Source organism: Emys orbicularis, chromosome 5 (assembly GCF_028017835.1).
Source record: "Emys orbicularis isolate rEmyOrb1 chromosome 5, rEmyOrb1.hap1, whole genome shotgun sequence".
NCBI lineage: Eukaryota > Metazoa > Chordata > Testudines > Emydidae > Emys > Emys orbicularis.
In genome coordinates this window covers 125,494,530-125,510,984 of record NC_088687.1, presented here as the reverse complement: position 1 = coordinate 125,510,984, position 16,455 = coordinate 125,494,530, and the positions used below count along the sequence as shown (strand labels likewise).

Genomic DNA, 16,455 nt, shown 5'->3' with positions numbered 1-16,455 from the left:
AGTCCCAGCAGGCCACCCTGGGCTCTGCTTCTGGCCTTGGATCAGTGCTCTGCAGCCTCCCTACCGTGGCCCTCTGTCCCCAGCCTGGGACAGTGAGGGTTGCACACGAGGCAAGAGGGGGTGCAGCTCAGCACCCCCATCTTAAAATTGCTTATATCAGGCCATGCTGCGTTTTGACCTTGTGCCTGCCTTCTATCGCCATTTTTTTCTCCACTGAGAGTTGAAGGGAACATTTGACAAAATGGCAGCTCCTAAGAAAGCGAAGCTAGGTGTCCGATCATTTCAGCGTGCTTGGACAGACACATTTGGATTTATTGAAAAGAAGGACCGTGCTATTTGTGCTTTCTGTTATGCAAGTGTTGTTTGTCGCACATCAAGTGTTCGACATTTTGAAACGAAGCACGAGAAAACCTTTCTTGACGAAGCAGACAAGACTGAATCGATCAAAAAGGCAGTAGCAGCATATGAGAAGCAAAGCATTGTTTTTAAAAGCTTAAGTGTAAGTAAAAATCAAGCTACAGAAGGAAGTTACAAGATTGCACAGTGCGTTGCAAAAAACCGGAAAGCCATTTACAGATGGGGAATATATAAAATAAGTTTTTCTCAGCGGTTCAGAGATTTTGTTCAATGATTTGCCAAATAAAGATACAATCATATCTAGAATAAAAGAACTGCCCATCTCTGCCAGAACAGTTGAGAGACGCATAAGTGAAATGGCAGAAAACATTAAGGAAAAGTGGACAACTGCATTGAAAGACACAGCAGTGTTTAGTGTTGCAGTTGAGAGCGTGGATATAAACGACGTTCCACGTTTGGCAGTTGTTGCAAGATATTGTGCTTCCGATGAAATCCAAGAGGAACTTTGTTGCCTAAAACCCCTGCATGGCACAACAAAGGGGGAAGATATACTGGAAAGTTTTGTAAACCATTTTGAAGAACGAGGAGTTGACATCAGAAAAATATTTTGTGTGACAACAGATGGTGCTCCTGCCATGGTCGGAAAACAGAAGGTTGAAGACTGAAGATCAAATTGGCTGTCCGACAGTCAAATTTCACTGTATCATCCATCAAGAAAACCTGTGTGCTAAAATTTCTAATTCAGAGCTTAATAATGTGATGAATATAGTGGTGCGAATTGTGAATTTCCTTGTTGCTCGATCTCCTTTGACTCACAGACAAATTCAAGCACTGCTAGAAGAGATGGACAGTGCTTATAACGACATCCCACTTCACAGCAACATTCGGTGGCTAAGTCATGGCAAAATTTTGGTGCGCTTTGTAAACTGTTTTGATGCAATCAAGGCCTGTTTGTCGGAAAAAGAACAAAACTACCCTGAACTGGATGATGACAAATGGCTATGTACGCTCGTGTTTCTAACTGATATCACCGCTCACATAAATGAACTCAACCTCTTTCTCCAGGGTGCAGGGCAAACAGGTCTGGATCTTTATGAAGCCTGGAAAGCATTTGTTGTGAAACGAGCAGTTTTTTCCAGGGATATTCAAACTTCTACTTTCCACTGCTTCCAACTCATATAAGAGCTATCGACACGTTGCACTGTCAGTGTTGCTGAGATTCGAAAGTACATGAAAGAACTGGAATCATTATTTTCTGACAGATTTCAAGATTTCCAGAGATTTGGCCCAATGCTTTCTTTTCTAATTAAACCTGAAAAGTTCAACGAAAGCAACTTGGATTTGTCTGTATTTCAGTGGATGGGTGTTGAAGATTTCGAAATGCAACTCATTCAGTTAAAAAGCTCAGAATTGTGGACATCAAAGTTTGTGGAGCTGCGGAGCTCACTTGAAGCTACCGAGAGAGATCATGGGGCCTCTATTTTGACCTGCTGGACGTCCCTGCCAGTGAAATGTAACTGTTTGAAGAAAATTGCGTTTGCAATGCTTTCAGCATTTGGATCCACATACCTGTGTGAACAGGTATTTTCACACATGAAATCTGTCCTCTGTCCCTCTCGGAGCCGGTTAACAACTGATCACTCAGAAGCCTGTGTGCAGCTTAAAGTATCCAAATACGTGCCAGATGTTGGAAAACTCAGCAAGGAAAAGCAGGGGCAAGGATCACACTAAACTGATAAGATCTGCATTTTAATTTAATTTTAAATAAAGCTTCTGAAACATTTTGAAAACCTTATTTACTTTACATATAACAGTAGTTTGGTTATATAATATATAGACTTATAGAGAGACTTTCTAAAAAACGTTAAAATGTATTACTAGCACGCGAAGCCTTAAATTAGAGTGTATAAATGAAGACTCCGCACACCACTTCTGAAAGGTTGCCGACCCCTGGACTAGATGACCTCCTGAGGTCCCTTCCAACCCTGATATTCTATGATTCAGTGATCACATACTGAGTCTTCTGTGCTTGAGGTTCAGAACACAGTATGACCTTAAGTATACTCAGCCATTTTCAGCATGATTAATTATTTTAAAAATATGTTCTCATGCGTTTATAGTGCAAAAAAGAGAAGCCTAAACATTTGTTGTAGAATAGATTTTTAGTTGCATTATTTTCCGGAATACTGTGGAGTTGCACAATTCCAAATGCCACAACTACATTTTTCCTTATCTGTAGACTTGGGTACTCTAAAACTTATGGTGCTGTGGATAAACACAATTCTGCAACTCTGTATTATCAGAGCTGTGTTTCATTTTTTTTCTTCACATGAAAAATACAAAACCAAGAATATTAAATGCAGATGTCTGTGTTAATGTAGCCTTGTGGTTGCATCATAAAAGAAAACAAAAGTGGAAATGCAAAACAGAATTCTCTGCCACACATTTTGGATTACCGGTTAGTCTTTCTAAATATGTAGTTTAGTAGTATGTGTCACATAAGCTGCTAATACTATTATCATAATAACTCTTTTGTTTCCTGGGTCTTTTAAAATGTATTATCTTATTGCATTAGGTGGGGGGTTGCATCTTCATGTAACCCATACACATTTAAAAAAAAAAAGGAAGTATTATAGCCCTGGCTGAGTACCCCATTATGGAATTTATTAGGCTGCTGTATTGGACTCAAACTTTGCATCCCCCACATGCTTTTGAATTTACTGAGTGTGAGCAGCATCCGTACATGTACTTGCTCTGCCCTTTCAGGCTCACTCCTGGGGTGCAGACTGGTGCAATGCTGGTACCTTCTCGGGATGTGAAGCCTTGCAGCTGAGTTACCCTTGATCCCAAGACCAATGTGGACCTCCCAAGTCTCACCAGTAGCTCATGCATGCCTTCTCCAGAGCTCCATCCTCGTGGATACTCTGGTTTACTGTTTCACCTTTTGGGGATTTTGTGACAATTAAACCAGTAACACACAGAGTTTGTAAAGGCACTTCTAAACCACACACACTTTACTTCTTGGCCAGGTCTATACTTTGAGTGCTTTGCTAGTATATCTATATTGGTACGTGTATGCTGGCAAAAGGCTCCTAGTGTGGATGCAGGTTGTACCAGCAAAACTGTGCTTTTACTGGAATAACTGCATCTACGTGAGGGGCTTTTGGGACACAGCTGTCAGTCAGGGATCACACTTCTTTACACACCTGACTGACAGAGCTATGCTGGCAAAACTCTGTAGTGTAGACCTGGCCATAAACAAAGTACACAAGATATTCAGATCTATGGAAAAATATCAAACACTTGCATGTGAGACCCTCCTCAGTTTTTCTCACCCCTTCTGAGAGCTCTTTGAGTCTTAATCAGCATCTTCCAGCGAGTCCAGAATTCTTCTGCAGCCCTTCTACTCCTGCCAAGTCTTGTCTTCTAGTTTTGATATGCTGCCTCCTTGTTAGAGAGTTTCCCTTTTAACAGCAGATTCCAGTACTCTTCCTTTCCTTGGAATATTTTCACTCTGTAATTCTTTATGGACTGCGGTCTCCAACCCTCAGTCTTTGTTACTGGGGATAAGAGACATTTGCAAGCCAAACATTTTTGGCTGGTAGAATCTAATACCCTGATAAGGGAAGGTTATTGCAATGCTGATGGTCCTTAATGTCTGCTCTGTTCAGGGGAGACACCCAGACCTTCTCCCTTTAAACAAGAGGATTGATGCAAGGATACAATGAAAGCTATGAGTAAGGGTATAAGCATACAGAGAATTCATAAAAGATTGGCATTCATAAGTTCACATAAACAGAGTCCCAGACTGTCACACAAAGCAATCAGCCTTCATTGTCCATTTGTCATTGTCCACTTCTCCCCGACTACATAGTAAAATGCTGTCTGCTCTTTCTCTTAGTTATTCATTTTCCCCATGTCCATTATTTTATAATAACCTGGATATTTTTTCAGTGTAAGGATAGATAATTTACTTCAAAGAGGGTAGACATTTTACATCTGACTTTTTTCATGTATGCAATGTTGTAGCCATGTTGGTCCCAGGATATTAAACAAGGTGAGTGAGATAATCTCTTTTATTGGACCAACTTCTGCTGGTGAGACACAAGCTTTTGAACTTAAAGGACCTCTTTTTCGGGGCTGGAAAATGTACTCAAGAGTGTCACAGCTAAATACAAGGTGGAACAAATTGTTTATCTCTGTTCCAGCTTGTATTTAGCTGTGATACTCTAGAGTACATTTCCCAGCCCTGAAGAAGAGCTTTGTGTAGCTTGGAAGCTTGTCTCTCTCACCATCAGAAATTGGTCCAATAAAAGATATTACCTCACTTACTTACCTTCTCTCTTTTTTAAAAAGAATTGAGACTGTTTCCAGAGTGTAGGATAGCATTTTTAGCAAACTTAAAAATATTATTGCTGCATCATTTACCAGGTAAAGTACTTTTAGGAGAAGAAGAAGGCTTGGAGGATGACCCTGAAACACGGTCAGAAGTCAGCACTGCAACTTTTGCAGGTAGGACTGCATTCTTTTTAACACAGAGTTTTTTAGTGTAATTTCTGTGTTTCTGTAAGCTGTTCAGCAAGTCCACCCTGAATAGTAAATAAGTGTCTGTCCATAAAGTATGATTGACTAAAAATGGAATAGCCCAAGGCTATATACAGTTATATTTTACCATCTCCTTTACCTTTACCATTTATCCTTTGTTTGTTTACGAAGTGTGGCGATTGTTAAAAGTCTAATTCAACTGTGATTATGGAATTTGCTTAGTTGAGGATTAAAGGGGAAACAGCATAAATGCTGTTTAATGCGGCATCATGTATTTAAAAGAATCATTATTTAAAAACTTAACTTAAAGGGATAAAAATTAATTTAAAATCTAGAAAGAGTTGAAAGTAGTTTTAAGTACTACACCTGTTCCTGAGTAGTCCTGCCAATCTTTCTCTTTACAATTATATTTTCTTATTTTAAAAAAAATGTTTCTATTCATTATTGCTATGTTGAAAGACCTGAAAACAGGGGGAAAAGACACAATGTGCTGTCAAATGCACTAAGTAAACAAATTTAATTCTATAGAATTTTTTTCTAATCTTTCTGTCATAGTAATCTTGGTGTTTCTTGTGACAGTAAGTAAATAAACTTTCACAAAGTGTTTTTATTATCACACAATTTCCCTTTAAAATATCTGCCTACCTTCTCATCTCCCTCATTCTAGTCGCTTGCAGCTGTTTCTTGCTGTTATTTTAAAATGTTTTTAAAGTGCTGTTAGCAATCATAGTAACAGAAGACGATCAAATAATAATTTTTTAAAGTAGAAGATGCATACTATTTAGAAACATAGCTCCCTCAGACTCGTATCCAAATTTGCATACATTTTCTTTATTGAACTTTAAAACCCTGCTTCTGGCATCTTAACCCATAATTAAAAAAGATGGTTCTTGTACTGCTGTATTCAGATCCAAAAGGACTAAATATGGGCCTTAAGGTGCTGGTTACAGCCTTTATAGAAGAAGCAATGAAAAGCTGAAAAGGCTGTACTATACCTAAATGGCTTACAGGCATTTACCTCCCTAGCAATATTGTATTGCTTCATTCACTGCTCCCTTCTAAGCTTAATCCAGTTTTATATCAGGGGTGCAAAGCTGAATTTGACTATTTTATTTTCCTTTGGTGTTTAAATCTTTTCCTTAAAGTGTATACAGATATTTTCTTGATAGATGACTTTGGATCACTAATTTCTTTTTGTTTAAGCCTCTATGAAGAGTGAGATAACCAGTGAATTAGCTTCTTCATCAGGAGTATCAACAGCTGGATCAATAGTAAGTTCTGCAGCTGATCCCACAGGACATGACATCATCACTGAGCAGCCACGTTCACAACATACTTTGCAATCAGACTCTGTAGACCTGACCAGTTGTGATTTGGCCAGCACAACTACTGAAGGGGAAGAGGATGACATGCTTAGTCGGAGCTCCAGCCAGATCAGCACTGTCCAGTCAGACCCCACTATGGACTTGAATGATGGCACGCAGGCTTCTTCACCAGTTAGTGATAGCTCTCAGACTACCACAGAAGGTCCAGATTCAGCTGTGACCCCTTCGGACAGTTCTGAAATTGTAAGTGTGCAACGGGCAGAGCGGGTATCCCAGTCTTCTACTGAGGGGCCCGACATATCTCAGAGCTCCTCCATGGAGGGCCCAGACTTGGACACATCTACTTATTCATCTTCTACTTTCCCGTCCTCAGCTAGTAACACTGAAAAGGTCAGCAGCTCATAGCTTTAACTGAGAGCTTGACCTCATTTTAACACTTTCACTGCAGCTTTAAAAAAATGAATTTCTGTTTATAAACATTAGTTTGAACACAAGGCTTTAAACTTGACCTCTATGTATTAAACACACTATAAAATTACTCTTTTCACTGAAAGAATGAAAATATTAATGGGTTTTCATGAAAAATGTTCTAAATATTACATGCTTCTGTTTTAATAGCACGTTAGCCCTTAAAGCTAACTAAATTGTAAACCTTCAGTTTAAAAGGGCTAGTGAAAGTGTTAAAGGGTGAACCTTCCATTTGGAATAATAGATAAATACCCCTCAAGTCTGAGTGTTTCAACCTCATGCTTTCATGTTGCATATTCTGTGGCTTATTGCCTGTGCTTTCTCACTTGGAAATTAAGTTTTACTACCTCTTGTTATACCCTCTTGGAATGTCTGTTATATTGTTTGAACATTGCGTAACTTTATATGTACCACACATTGATGCTTTTATGCTTACTTCAAGCATTTATTCAGTAGTGTACTCTACAGATATTTACAGATATTTCAGTATGCCCATCTCTTTTCAGTGAAGATGTCATGTAGTTGAAAAAGGACAATTCAACAGATAATAATGCCTTTTTTTTTGTTTGGTTTTTGTTTTAAAAAAAGCTTTTTTAAGGAATTTGGCAAATGACACAATCAAATGCAGATATGTAGCATATCAACCCTCAATTCAGGCTTCCAAATGTGTTGTCGGTGCTTGACCTAAAAACAGCTCTGTGAACTCATTGAAGATGAGTTGGGAAGAATAAATGACCTGTGGAGTTTTTAAAAATGGTTTCTTTACAAATGTGACAAACAGGTACTCTTGCACAAAAGTGGGGTCAGATTGTGCAGAAGAGAAGTAGTAATATTTTCTCAAACTCTGACCAGCACTTAAATGCTCATGATGCAAAAATGAACTGGTGTTCACAGTAGATAGTACAGATCTTCGTAATAGGATTGACCTTCTCCTTTCTTGCAAGCTCCCAATAGTGATATAGCTAAGATTGTTGATGTCTAAGTGGTCATCATCAAGCTTCAGAGTGAATGCTATATTCAGAAGAATTGGAGAGTTCCCATTTCCCTTAAAGCTGTTGCTTCAGGCTGTCTGCATGTTTGGGCTGATATTACTGCATTGGTTTAGACTTGTTCAGTTTTTGACAGTCATCTTTGCAATCATAAAGACTGGAGTCTTAAGCTTTTTTTAAATTCATAGATATTAAGACCAGAAAGGACTATTAGTATCATAGTCTGACCTTCTGCATTACCCAGGCCATAGACTCTCACCCAATAATTTCTGCATCAAGCCTCTACAGATGCTCCCCGACTTATGCAAGCGTTCCATTCCGGAGCACCTTGTGTAAGTTGAATTTTGCGTAAGTCAGGAATGTATACCTGACAATTACACCACCAAAAAAAAAAAAAAGCTTACGGAACTTACAGAGCTTTTTCCGTAAGTGTGGATTTGCGTAAATCGGGTCTTGTGTAACCCGGGGAGTGTCTGTAATTTATGTTTGAGCTATAGCATATCTTTTAGAAAGATAGTCAATCTTGATTTACAACTTTAAGAGATGATGAATACAAGATATCCATAAGTAATTAAATAAAATTTAAATCCTAAAGCCCAAGATTCCGCCTTCAGGGAAAAGTACCAATTTGGTAAGCTGCTGAGCTGGATGATCACACTTATCCCACTTTACAGATGCAGATATGCCAAATAGATACGTCCTTCACTGATAGTTTTTAACTCTTACATATCTTTTATTTCCTCCTTTCAGTGTTCAGTATGCTCTCTTAGCACATAACCATAGCTCTGATGTACTCTGATTGTGAACTCTGGAAATGAACAGTTAAGTTTGGACAGTTAAGGTCGTACAGAGTTCTTTTCAACATGAGTTGCAATCTGAAATTGTCAAAGGCTTTCATATTTTCTTGGTACAGTAACTCCTTGCTTAACATTGTAGTTATGTTCCTGAAAAATGCTACTTTTTAAGTGAAACGATGTTAAGCAAATCCAATTTCCCCATAAGAATTAATGTAAAAAGACTATATTTTATATGTATACTGCCCCCCCACACACAGTATAAGTTTTAAACAAACAATTTATTACTGTACACAGCAATGATGATTGTGACGCTTGGTTGAGGAGGTGAAGTAAGAGGGTGGGATATTTCCCAGGGATAAATGATGCTAAATGATGAACTAGTACTCGGCTGAGCCCTCAAGGGTTAACACATTGTTATTAATGTAGCCTCACACTCTACAAGGCAGCCCGAAAGGAGGGAGGGGAGACAGCATGGCAGAGAGAGACAGAGACACACAGCCTGTGTGAGAGAGACGAGCATTGCACCCTTAAGTACCCTGACCCCACTCTAAGTACATTGCCTTTTTAAGTAGATCATCAAGTTGAGATAGCAGCTGCTGCCAGCAAGCTCCCTCCATCCTGAGCCCTGGCTCCCAGGAGCAGCTCCAAGGCCGAGGACAGGAGCAGCACACACAGTGGTGGGAGGGACAGCCCACTGCCCTGCAATTGGTAGCCTGCTCGGCTGCCGCACAGGGAACTTAGGGGAGCGGGGAGCTGATGGGTGGGCTTCTGGTTCACCCTCGTTCCAAGCCCCCACCCACTAGCTCCAACTGGCTGCTGTTTCTGGAAGCAGTGGACAAAGCAGGCAGCTACCAAACAACGTTATAAGGGAGTATTGTGCAACTTAAAACGAGCATGTTCTCTAATTGATCAGCAACGAAACAACGTTAACCAGGACAAAGTTAAGTGAGGAGTTACTGTACCTGCTTTGGAAATCCAGTACATATATCTTCAGTGAGGTTTAGTGATGCTTAATGCATATATAAAGTGCCTCTGAAAGGCATATTATACTGTAAGTTGATAATTATGTAAACAATGAACGTGGAAATACCCAGAGGCCACCTGGTATTTAGCAAACAGGTTAAGAATTAACCATTTTAGATGCAATCTCTCCTTAGACCTGTTCATTCAGAACAGAATTTTATGATGGTATTGCACCAAGTGTAACTGAAGTTAGAATTTGTCCTGCTGAATCTTATTGCTGATTCCATTTGCTGTGGAAATCATGTTCAGTCATCATGGAACCCTGCAATGCCATTTCTAGTCACTTTTTATTGTAAAACCATAGTGTAAAATACAAATGCATTTTAAAAACCAGTGTTTGAAAAAGTTTTTATTTATCTGCCAAAACCTGAGTTCAGGGTTTGGAATCTTCTCTGCAACAGCTAGTCAAAACACAGTTATCTAAAATTGTACTTCCTACATTGTCATAAGCTTTCCCCCGGAAGTGCGGAACACTGAACTTGGGTTTTGGCAGGTAAGCAAAAGAGAGACTGCTTCACAAGTATTGTTTAAAAATATTTATTTTAAACACACACATTAATGTAATGATTTGGCCTTTATAAACACATTCAAATATTTTTTTTTAACAAATCTAATGAAAATTTGATACCATTGCAATAATAAAGCAGAGTATTAGTGTATAAATCTAAATCTGTTATAGGTTTAGACAAGTAAGGAGAGAAGTTAGACTAAACATATACACAATAGGATTTTGAAATCCAAATAAGTGATGGACTGACAATTCTGAAAGTGGTCATATCCTAAATGATCAGATGAGCCGGGCTTGCCTTTTTTGTGTTAAATTTGTTATCTTTGGGCTGTGGGCTTTTTCTTCCTGTTGTCTTTGTTTATGGAGTTTCCTGCCATATGAAATCCAAGAACGCTATCTCTTGTTTTCTTGAAGATGTGTCATTTTAATTTGGTATTTTGTTAGACATTTTAACTGCTTTCAGACTTCCGTGTTTTTTTTAATTTATAGGCTGCTTTTTATTTGCATTGTATAGAGGGTTGATGTCATAAAAATCGTGAGGGGTGTTTCTAGCTAGTTTGTTGTTGGGATGGGAATTGAGGTGTCACTTCGTCTTTCTGCATGCTTATTTAATTTTTGTAAGTCTGGGATTTGCTGTAAGTAGAAGAGGACCTTTTCAGGTCCTTTTAATATTTTAAAGAGAAATATTAAATGATGATAAAGATTTGTTTCATAATTATATGGTTGGATCTTAGACTTTTATAAATTAAAGAAGAGTCATTTCCTGGCCAGTGCAGGATAGGAATGTTAAAGGTAACTTACTCAATCAGCATATTGTTTGTGTATTTATTTTCATATTATAGTCTAAGCAGCTAAAATTTCTTGACAGCTTAATTCTTATCTTTCACTTTAACGATTTACATGGCATTTTGCAGCCAGAAAATTAAGTTACCTTCTGATAGTATAGCTGTGAAATGTTTTTTGCTACCTTTTGGTGGTGGTCTCTTTGCATTAATTAAATAAGCAGCAGGTTCATAACATTAGTATCAGGGATTGGATTTTTAAAAAAAACAACTCATTTCCATTAGACTTTGAGTTAGAATTAAGGGATAAAATGAGAGTATCTTGAAGAGGTCCAGCCCTATGTTTTGTGGTGCCCAGTGGGATCACTGCTAGACTTCCATTACCCACATGCTGCATCTGAGGTCATCGGAGGGTTTGGCAGCTGGACAGTTTAGGTCAAGCTGGGGCCTTAAAAGGGGGTGGTGGAGGTTGATAGCAGCTGGGATGGAGGATCAGTTTGCCTCACACCAATGAGAAAGGCCCAAGCTGTAGTACAGAGGCAGGCTCTAATCTAAGTCAGGCCTGTGAGCTATCCAGATCACAATTTTGCATCTTGGAAAAATGAGGAGTCTGAGAAGTGTGGGGCCAGCACATAGCTGCACGCTTATGCTAACATGCATCAGACTGACTTTGGTTTGTGAATTACTAACATTGCATGTTTGTGCTCTGACTTGTGCACTCAAAGTTAGTCTACTCTAAAAGTCCACTCCTTGTATATCTTAGGTTCTAGAGGGTACTGAAAGCCAGTATTCTGGAATGCAGATTGGACAGCTGCAAGATGAGGAAGATGAAACTGCAAATGTTCTCCATGATGAATCCTCAGATCCTTTCAGAAATTCTTCCCTTGGTATGTTGATAAATAGGAAAAATCAATTACAAAAATAGTAGCATCTTTCATCTGCAAATGCAAAGTGCTCCACTTAGGAAGGAAAAATCAGTTTCACACATACAGAATGGGAAGAGACTGTCTAGGAAGGAGTATGGCAGAAAGGGATCTAGGGGTTATAGTGGACCACAAGCTAAATATGAGTCAACAGTATGATGCTGTTGCAAAAAAAGCAAACGTGATTCTGGGATGTATTAACAGGTGTGTTGTGAGCAAGACACGAGAAGTCATTCTTCCGCTCTACTCTGCTCTGGTTAGGCCTCAGCTGGAGTATTGTGTCCAGTTCTGGGCACCGCATTTCAAGAAAAATATGGAGAAATTGGAGAGGGTCCAGAGAAGAACAAGAATGATTAAAGGTCTTGAGAACATGACCTATGAAGGAAGGCTGAAAGAATTGGGTTTGTTTAGTTTGGAAAAGAGAAGACTGAGAGGGGACATGATTGCAGTTTTCAGGTATCTAAAAGGGTGTCATAAGGAGGAGGGAGAAAACTTGTTCACCTTAGCCTCTAAGGATAGAACAAGAAGCAATGGGCTTAAACTGCAGCAAGGGATATTAGGAAAAAGTTCCTAACTCTCAGGGTGGTTAAACACTAGAATAAATTGCCTAGGGAGGTTGTGGAATCTCCATCTCTGGAGATATTTAAGAGTAGGTTAGATAAATGTCTATCAGGGATGGTTTAGACAGTATTTGGTCCTGCCATGCGGGCAGGGGACTGGACTCGATGACCTCTCGAGGTCCCTTCCAGTCCTAGAATCTATGAATCTGATTTCCAGCAAGACTGATTATCTATTTTATGTCTACCAGAAACAAATATAACAACTTTCAGATGAATAAGATGAATGTATAAGATGAATCTTTCCTATTTTCATTTCTTTAACAAATCATTTTACTTGTTAGTTCTAGGCTACTTTTTTTAACTGTCTGGTAATAAACTTCAGTTAAAAGTGTGTGATCTGCATTTAGCTTAATTTACATCTTAAATAATGTGCTATGTATTGCTTTTTTCTGAAGCCCTTCAGCAACCACACTTATTGAAAACCATGGGCCATAGCAGGCAGCCTTCTGACAGCAGTGTAGATAGATTCATGGCAAAAGAAGAAGCAGTAGAATCTGTTGATCATGAGATTAAGGTAAGACATTCTCTCACTCGAGGTGGGTTTTTAAGTTAGGTGTTTGTTAAATTTTCAAAACCAGCATACCTGAAACAACTAATGGAATTCTGCTTTATAAGCAGATAATTTGGTAATCTGTACAATAGTAGGTATACTTTACAGTATATGTTCCAGCTTGAAAAAAGTGCATTCCAGTCATCAACATTCTAACTTGTAATTAAAACTTCCTAGATCACATAAATACAGTATCTTGAAAACTTACATAAACAAAAGACGGTATACTATTAGGCAAACATAAATAGACAAGTCATGCAATTAAGGGTGTCAGAACTGCAGAGAGAAAAAGAACTCCCCCTTGCTGTGTGCATGAAGAGTAGCAAAGGGACATGTAATGAATTTTTCATCTGCTGCTCAAATATCATTGAACTGACCACCATCTGCGATGAACAAATACAGCAAAGAACTTCCAAGGAGTTCAAGTTGAATGCAATGAGTTTTATATGGAAAAAAAATTTTTTTTTTTAATCCCCAACACTGAAAAGGTATGCCAGATTCTCTATCATACAGTTTAAGCTAATAAATTTGGCAACTTCCAGAAGGATGTTACTCTTGAGCTTTCCATATTCTGTTTCCAGAGAGCATAACTTTGTAACCGAAGGAGCCTCATGGACAGTCTTTTGTCAAACAGCAAGTCTAGATAAATAACAATCTACCAGAACTGTCATATTATAGTTTTTATGGTGAAATTAGAACAATTATAGTGCTGGTGGTGGCATCTTTGCAAAAATATTTGGTTTTAGGGCATTCTCACAGAAGATGTATTTAATGTGCCTCTGATTTATTACCAGGGATCCTAGTTTTTCGTGATTAAAAAAAAAACAAAATTCTCAGATTAACTCCCTCCCCCCATAAAATCTGTTTTTCCACATTTAAAATAAAATGATGATCTTTAATTTCCATAGCCACAATATAAATAGGTATCACTTGAACACACTGTTTAATTGATATATTCACAATTTTTAAGCTGGCAGCCCAAGCCCCGCCCATTTCCCCTGTTATGCTACTGTACATGATTCTATTTTTTTCAAAAAATATAAAAACTAAAGATTCTCTGCAAATGCAGATTCTGTGTTTTTCCATGGCAAATAGATTTCTAGGATCCTTGTTTATTACTTAATGTTTCTAAATTGTGTTCCCTCTTATGATTTTTTTAATTTAAACTTAATCTTAAAAGCATACATAAGACCTGTGATTTGCTTTTTGTAACAGCCTTCCAGAATAAAGGGAGATATAGGTCACTACACAGATGGAAATTCTGCTCCTCTGGTTCACTGTGTTCGTCTCCTATCTGCTTCTTTTCTGCTTACTGGGGAGAAAGGAGGTAAGTTGCTGTCAAAAACAGTGATGGCTTATTGTCTGCCTCAATATACAAAACAAAGTGTGATCACTTTATCTAGTTGTGTGACAGCTCTTCATTGACTGAGCGTATTGTTTTTTCATGACAGGACTTTAAAGTATGACAACAGCTTCTAAAGAGCTTTAAAAGGATTTATAGTCTCTTTCATAATTGCTGAACTTAGTTTTGACCTGCTCGTTCCTGATGAAATTATTATATTACTGTAAACTTGCTAGTCAAATATTAAGTTATTAAAAAAAGTTATTTAAAGGATGTTTGAAATGGTAAAATAACCAGATAACTTTTTTTAACTCCTTAAGATGGCAATTCTCTAATTCTAATCCGTGGGGAGCCGGCAGATCACATGATAATGCCAGCAGCTCCTCCATTTTACCAGTGGTTTACATGAGTGTCTAGGTTTTGTATAGCATAGTTAAGCCTGGGATACCAGTAAAAGCAGCTAGAAACAAGGAGGTGGAGCTTGCTTAGACTGGTGCTGCATAAGTGGAGGAAATGGGTTTTTCTGTCTTGTACCAGAGCCATCAGCAGGAGTGGAACTGCCTATCAGTGAAGCCACCAGCAGGAAGGAGGGAAGGACTACTTACAAGATCAGAGCCACTAGCCAGGCAGTGTGTCCATAGGAGCAAATGGAGAAGAGACTAGGTGGTTCGGTAGCATATCCTACACAGAAGAGAACCAGGAAGCAAATTCAGGGAGAAAGAAGGACCAGACAGCCTGAGGAGTGTTAGGGGACCAGATAGTGGGGGGTGGGGGTGGGGGGGAGGAAATAGCATGTGCAGGGGAACAGGGAGATGGACGACTGTTAGTTCCCTTTCCTTCCTGTCTGTAAGGCGCTAAAAGGAACAGTATATGTCTTTTGAAAAGGACCAGACACTGTATTTTACAGTTAAAAATACAAATACTTGAAATTTTCCATTTAAGCAATTGCTGCTGTTGTCACAGGGAAGCTGTGTGACTGCATGGGAGGGAAATCTCTCAAGATGTGGTCCACATTATATGAAGCTTGTAAAAACCCTATCTTAAAGGGTTACAACTTAAATAGAACACACTTTTCTCTGAAAATTCTTTGTCAATGAATGTTACATAGGGATTTCTCTCCCTCCCAGGCTTGCGGCGCCAAACAGCTGATTGGCGCCGCAAGCCTGGGAGACGGGAGAAGTGGAGCGGCAATGGCGTGCTCGGATACCCAAGTTTATAATAATTGAAATATGAGATTTTCCTTTTTATTTTCTTTTTTTCCCCACTTTTCTCTATTTTGGATACTTATGTGGTCCCCCATTACCATATAGCATCTGAGTGTCTCAGAAACTTTTTTTTGGTCCTCTCCACGCCCTTTTGAGGTAAGAAAGTACTATTATCTCCATTTACAGATGAGAAACTTGGGTACAGAGAGATTAAATGACTTGCCCAAGGTTATGCAGGGAACTGAAGAGGGGTCTCTTAAGTCCCAGGCTAGCATCCCAGCCTTAGACTATCCTTCCTTCATTTGTGCAGTTGACAGCATTTTGTGTATAATTAGCTTGGCTGTTTTCTCTGTGTGGATCTTCCATGCTGCAGTGGGGGGAGAAACATTTTTAAAAACACTAAATGTAATTTCTGCAAAAATTGAAGTGGGGACTTAGGCAGGTGTAATACATGAAATTAATTTTAACTCCATTTTTAAAATGGATTAGGTTTTAAGCTGACATTGCCCATTTAAGGGATTGTCATTTTCCTTTTAGCAAATATAGATATTTCTGTTTTGAAACGTGTGTCTTTGGTTCAAATTCTAGATAACATCTTGTTGCATACCAGCATGTTTATATAATAATACCTAACTCTTTGAGTACTTTTCATCAGTTGTTCTCTGGGCTTGTCCAGTGTTGATAAGTCAGAGGTAAATCTATGGTGCTATAGCCTCTTACAGGCTCACTAGCCATGTGGATCCTGCTACCATGCAATAAAGTGCCTTAGTGCACTCTGCTGCAGTAGGTCAAAGAACATAAGGAATTTTTAGGGTGTACGGAGTCTCTCTATCTCTCTGGCCCAGTGACTATTTATCCAAAGTGGAACAGTTGTTGAAGGAGAGAGTGACACTCTAGTCCAAAGGTTAGGGCACTGGGGAAGTGGGAGACCCTGGGTCCAGTCCCCTTACTCCAGTCACTCTTTCATTATGCAGAGTGGAACAGCTTCAACAGGAGAGACAGAGGGAGTTCCACATCAGAA

At 38.9% G+C, this 16,455-nt stretch overlaps 1 protein-coding gene across 1 annotated transcript in view; it reads left to right on the top strand.

The window, feature by feature from the left end:
• The window catches only part of HTT (huntingtin), a 211,476-nt gene that overhangs the window by 48,169 nt on the left and 146,852 nt on the right, over positions 1–16,455 (top strand). Inside the window, exons 11-15 of the mRNA XM_065405845.1 lie at positions 4,789–4,869; positions 6,106–6,470; positions 11,558–11,681; positions 12,733–12,851; positions 14,103–14,214. Of these exons, the coding sequence (XP_065261917.1) occupies positions 4,789–4,869; positions 6,106–6,470; positions 11,558–11,681; positions 12,733–12,851; positions 14,103–14,214 (801 nt within the window). The remainder of the gene's footprint in view (positions 1–4,788; positions 4,870–6,105; positions 6,471–11,557; positions 11,682–12,732; positions 12,852–14,102; positions 14,215–16,455) is intronic.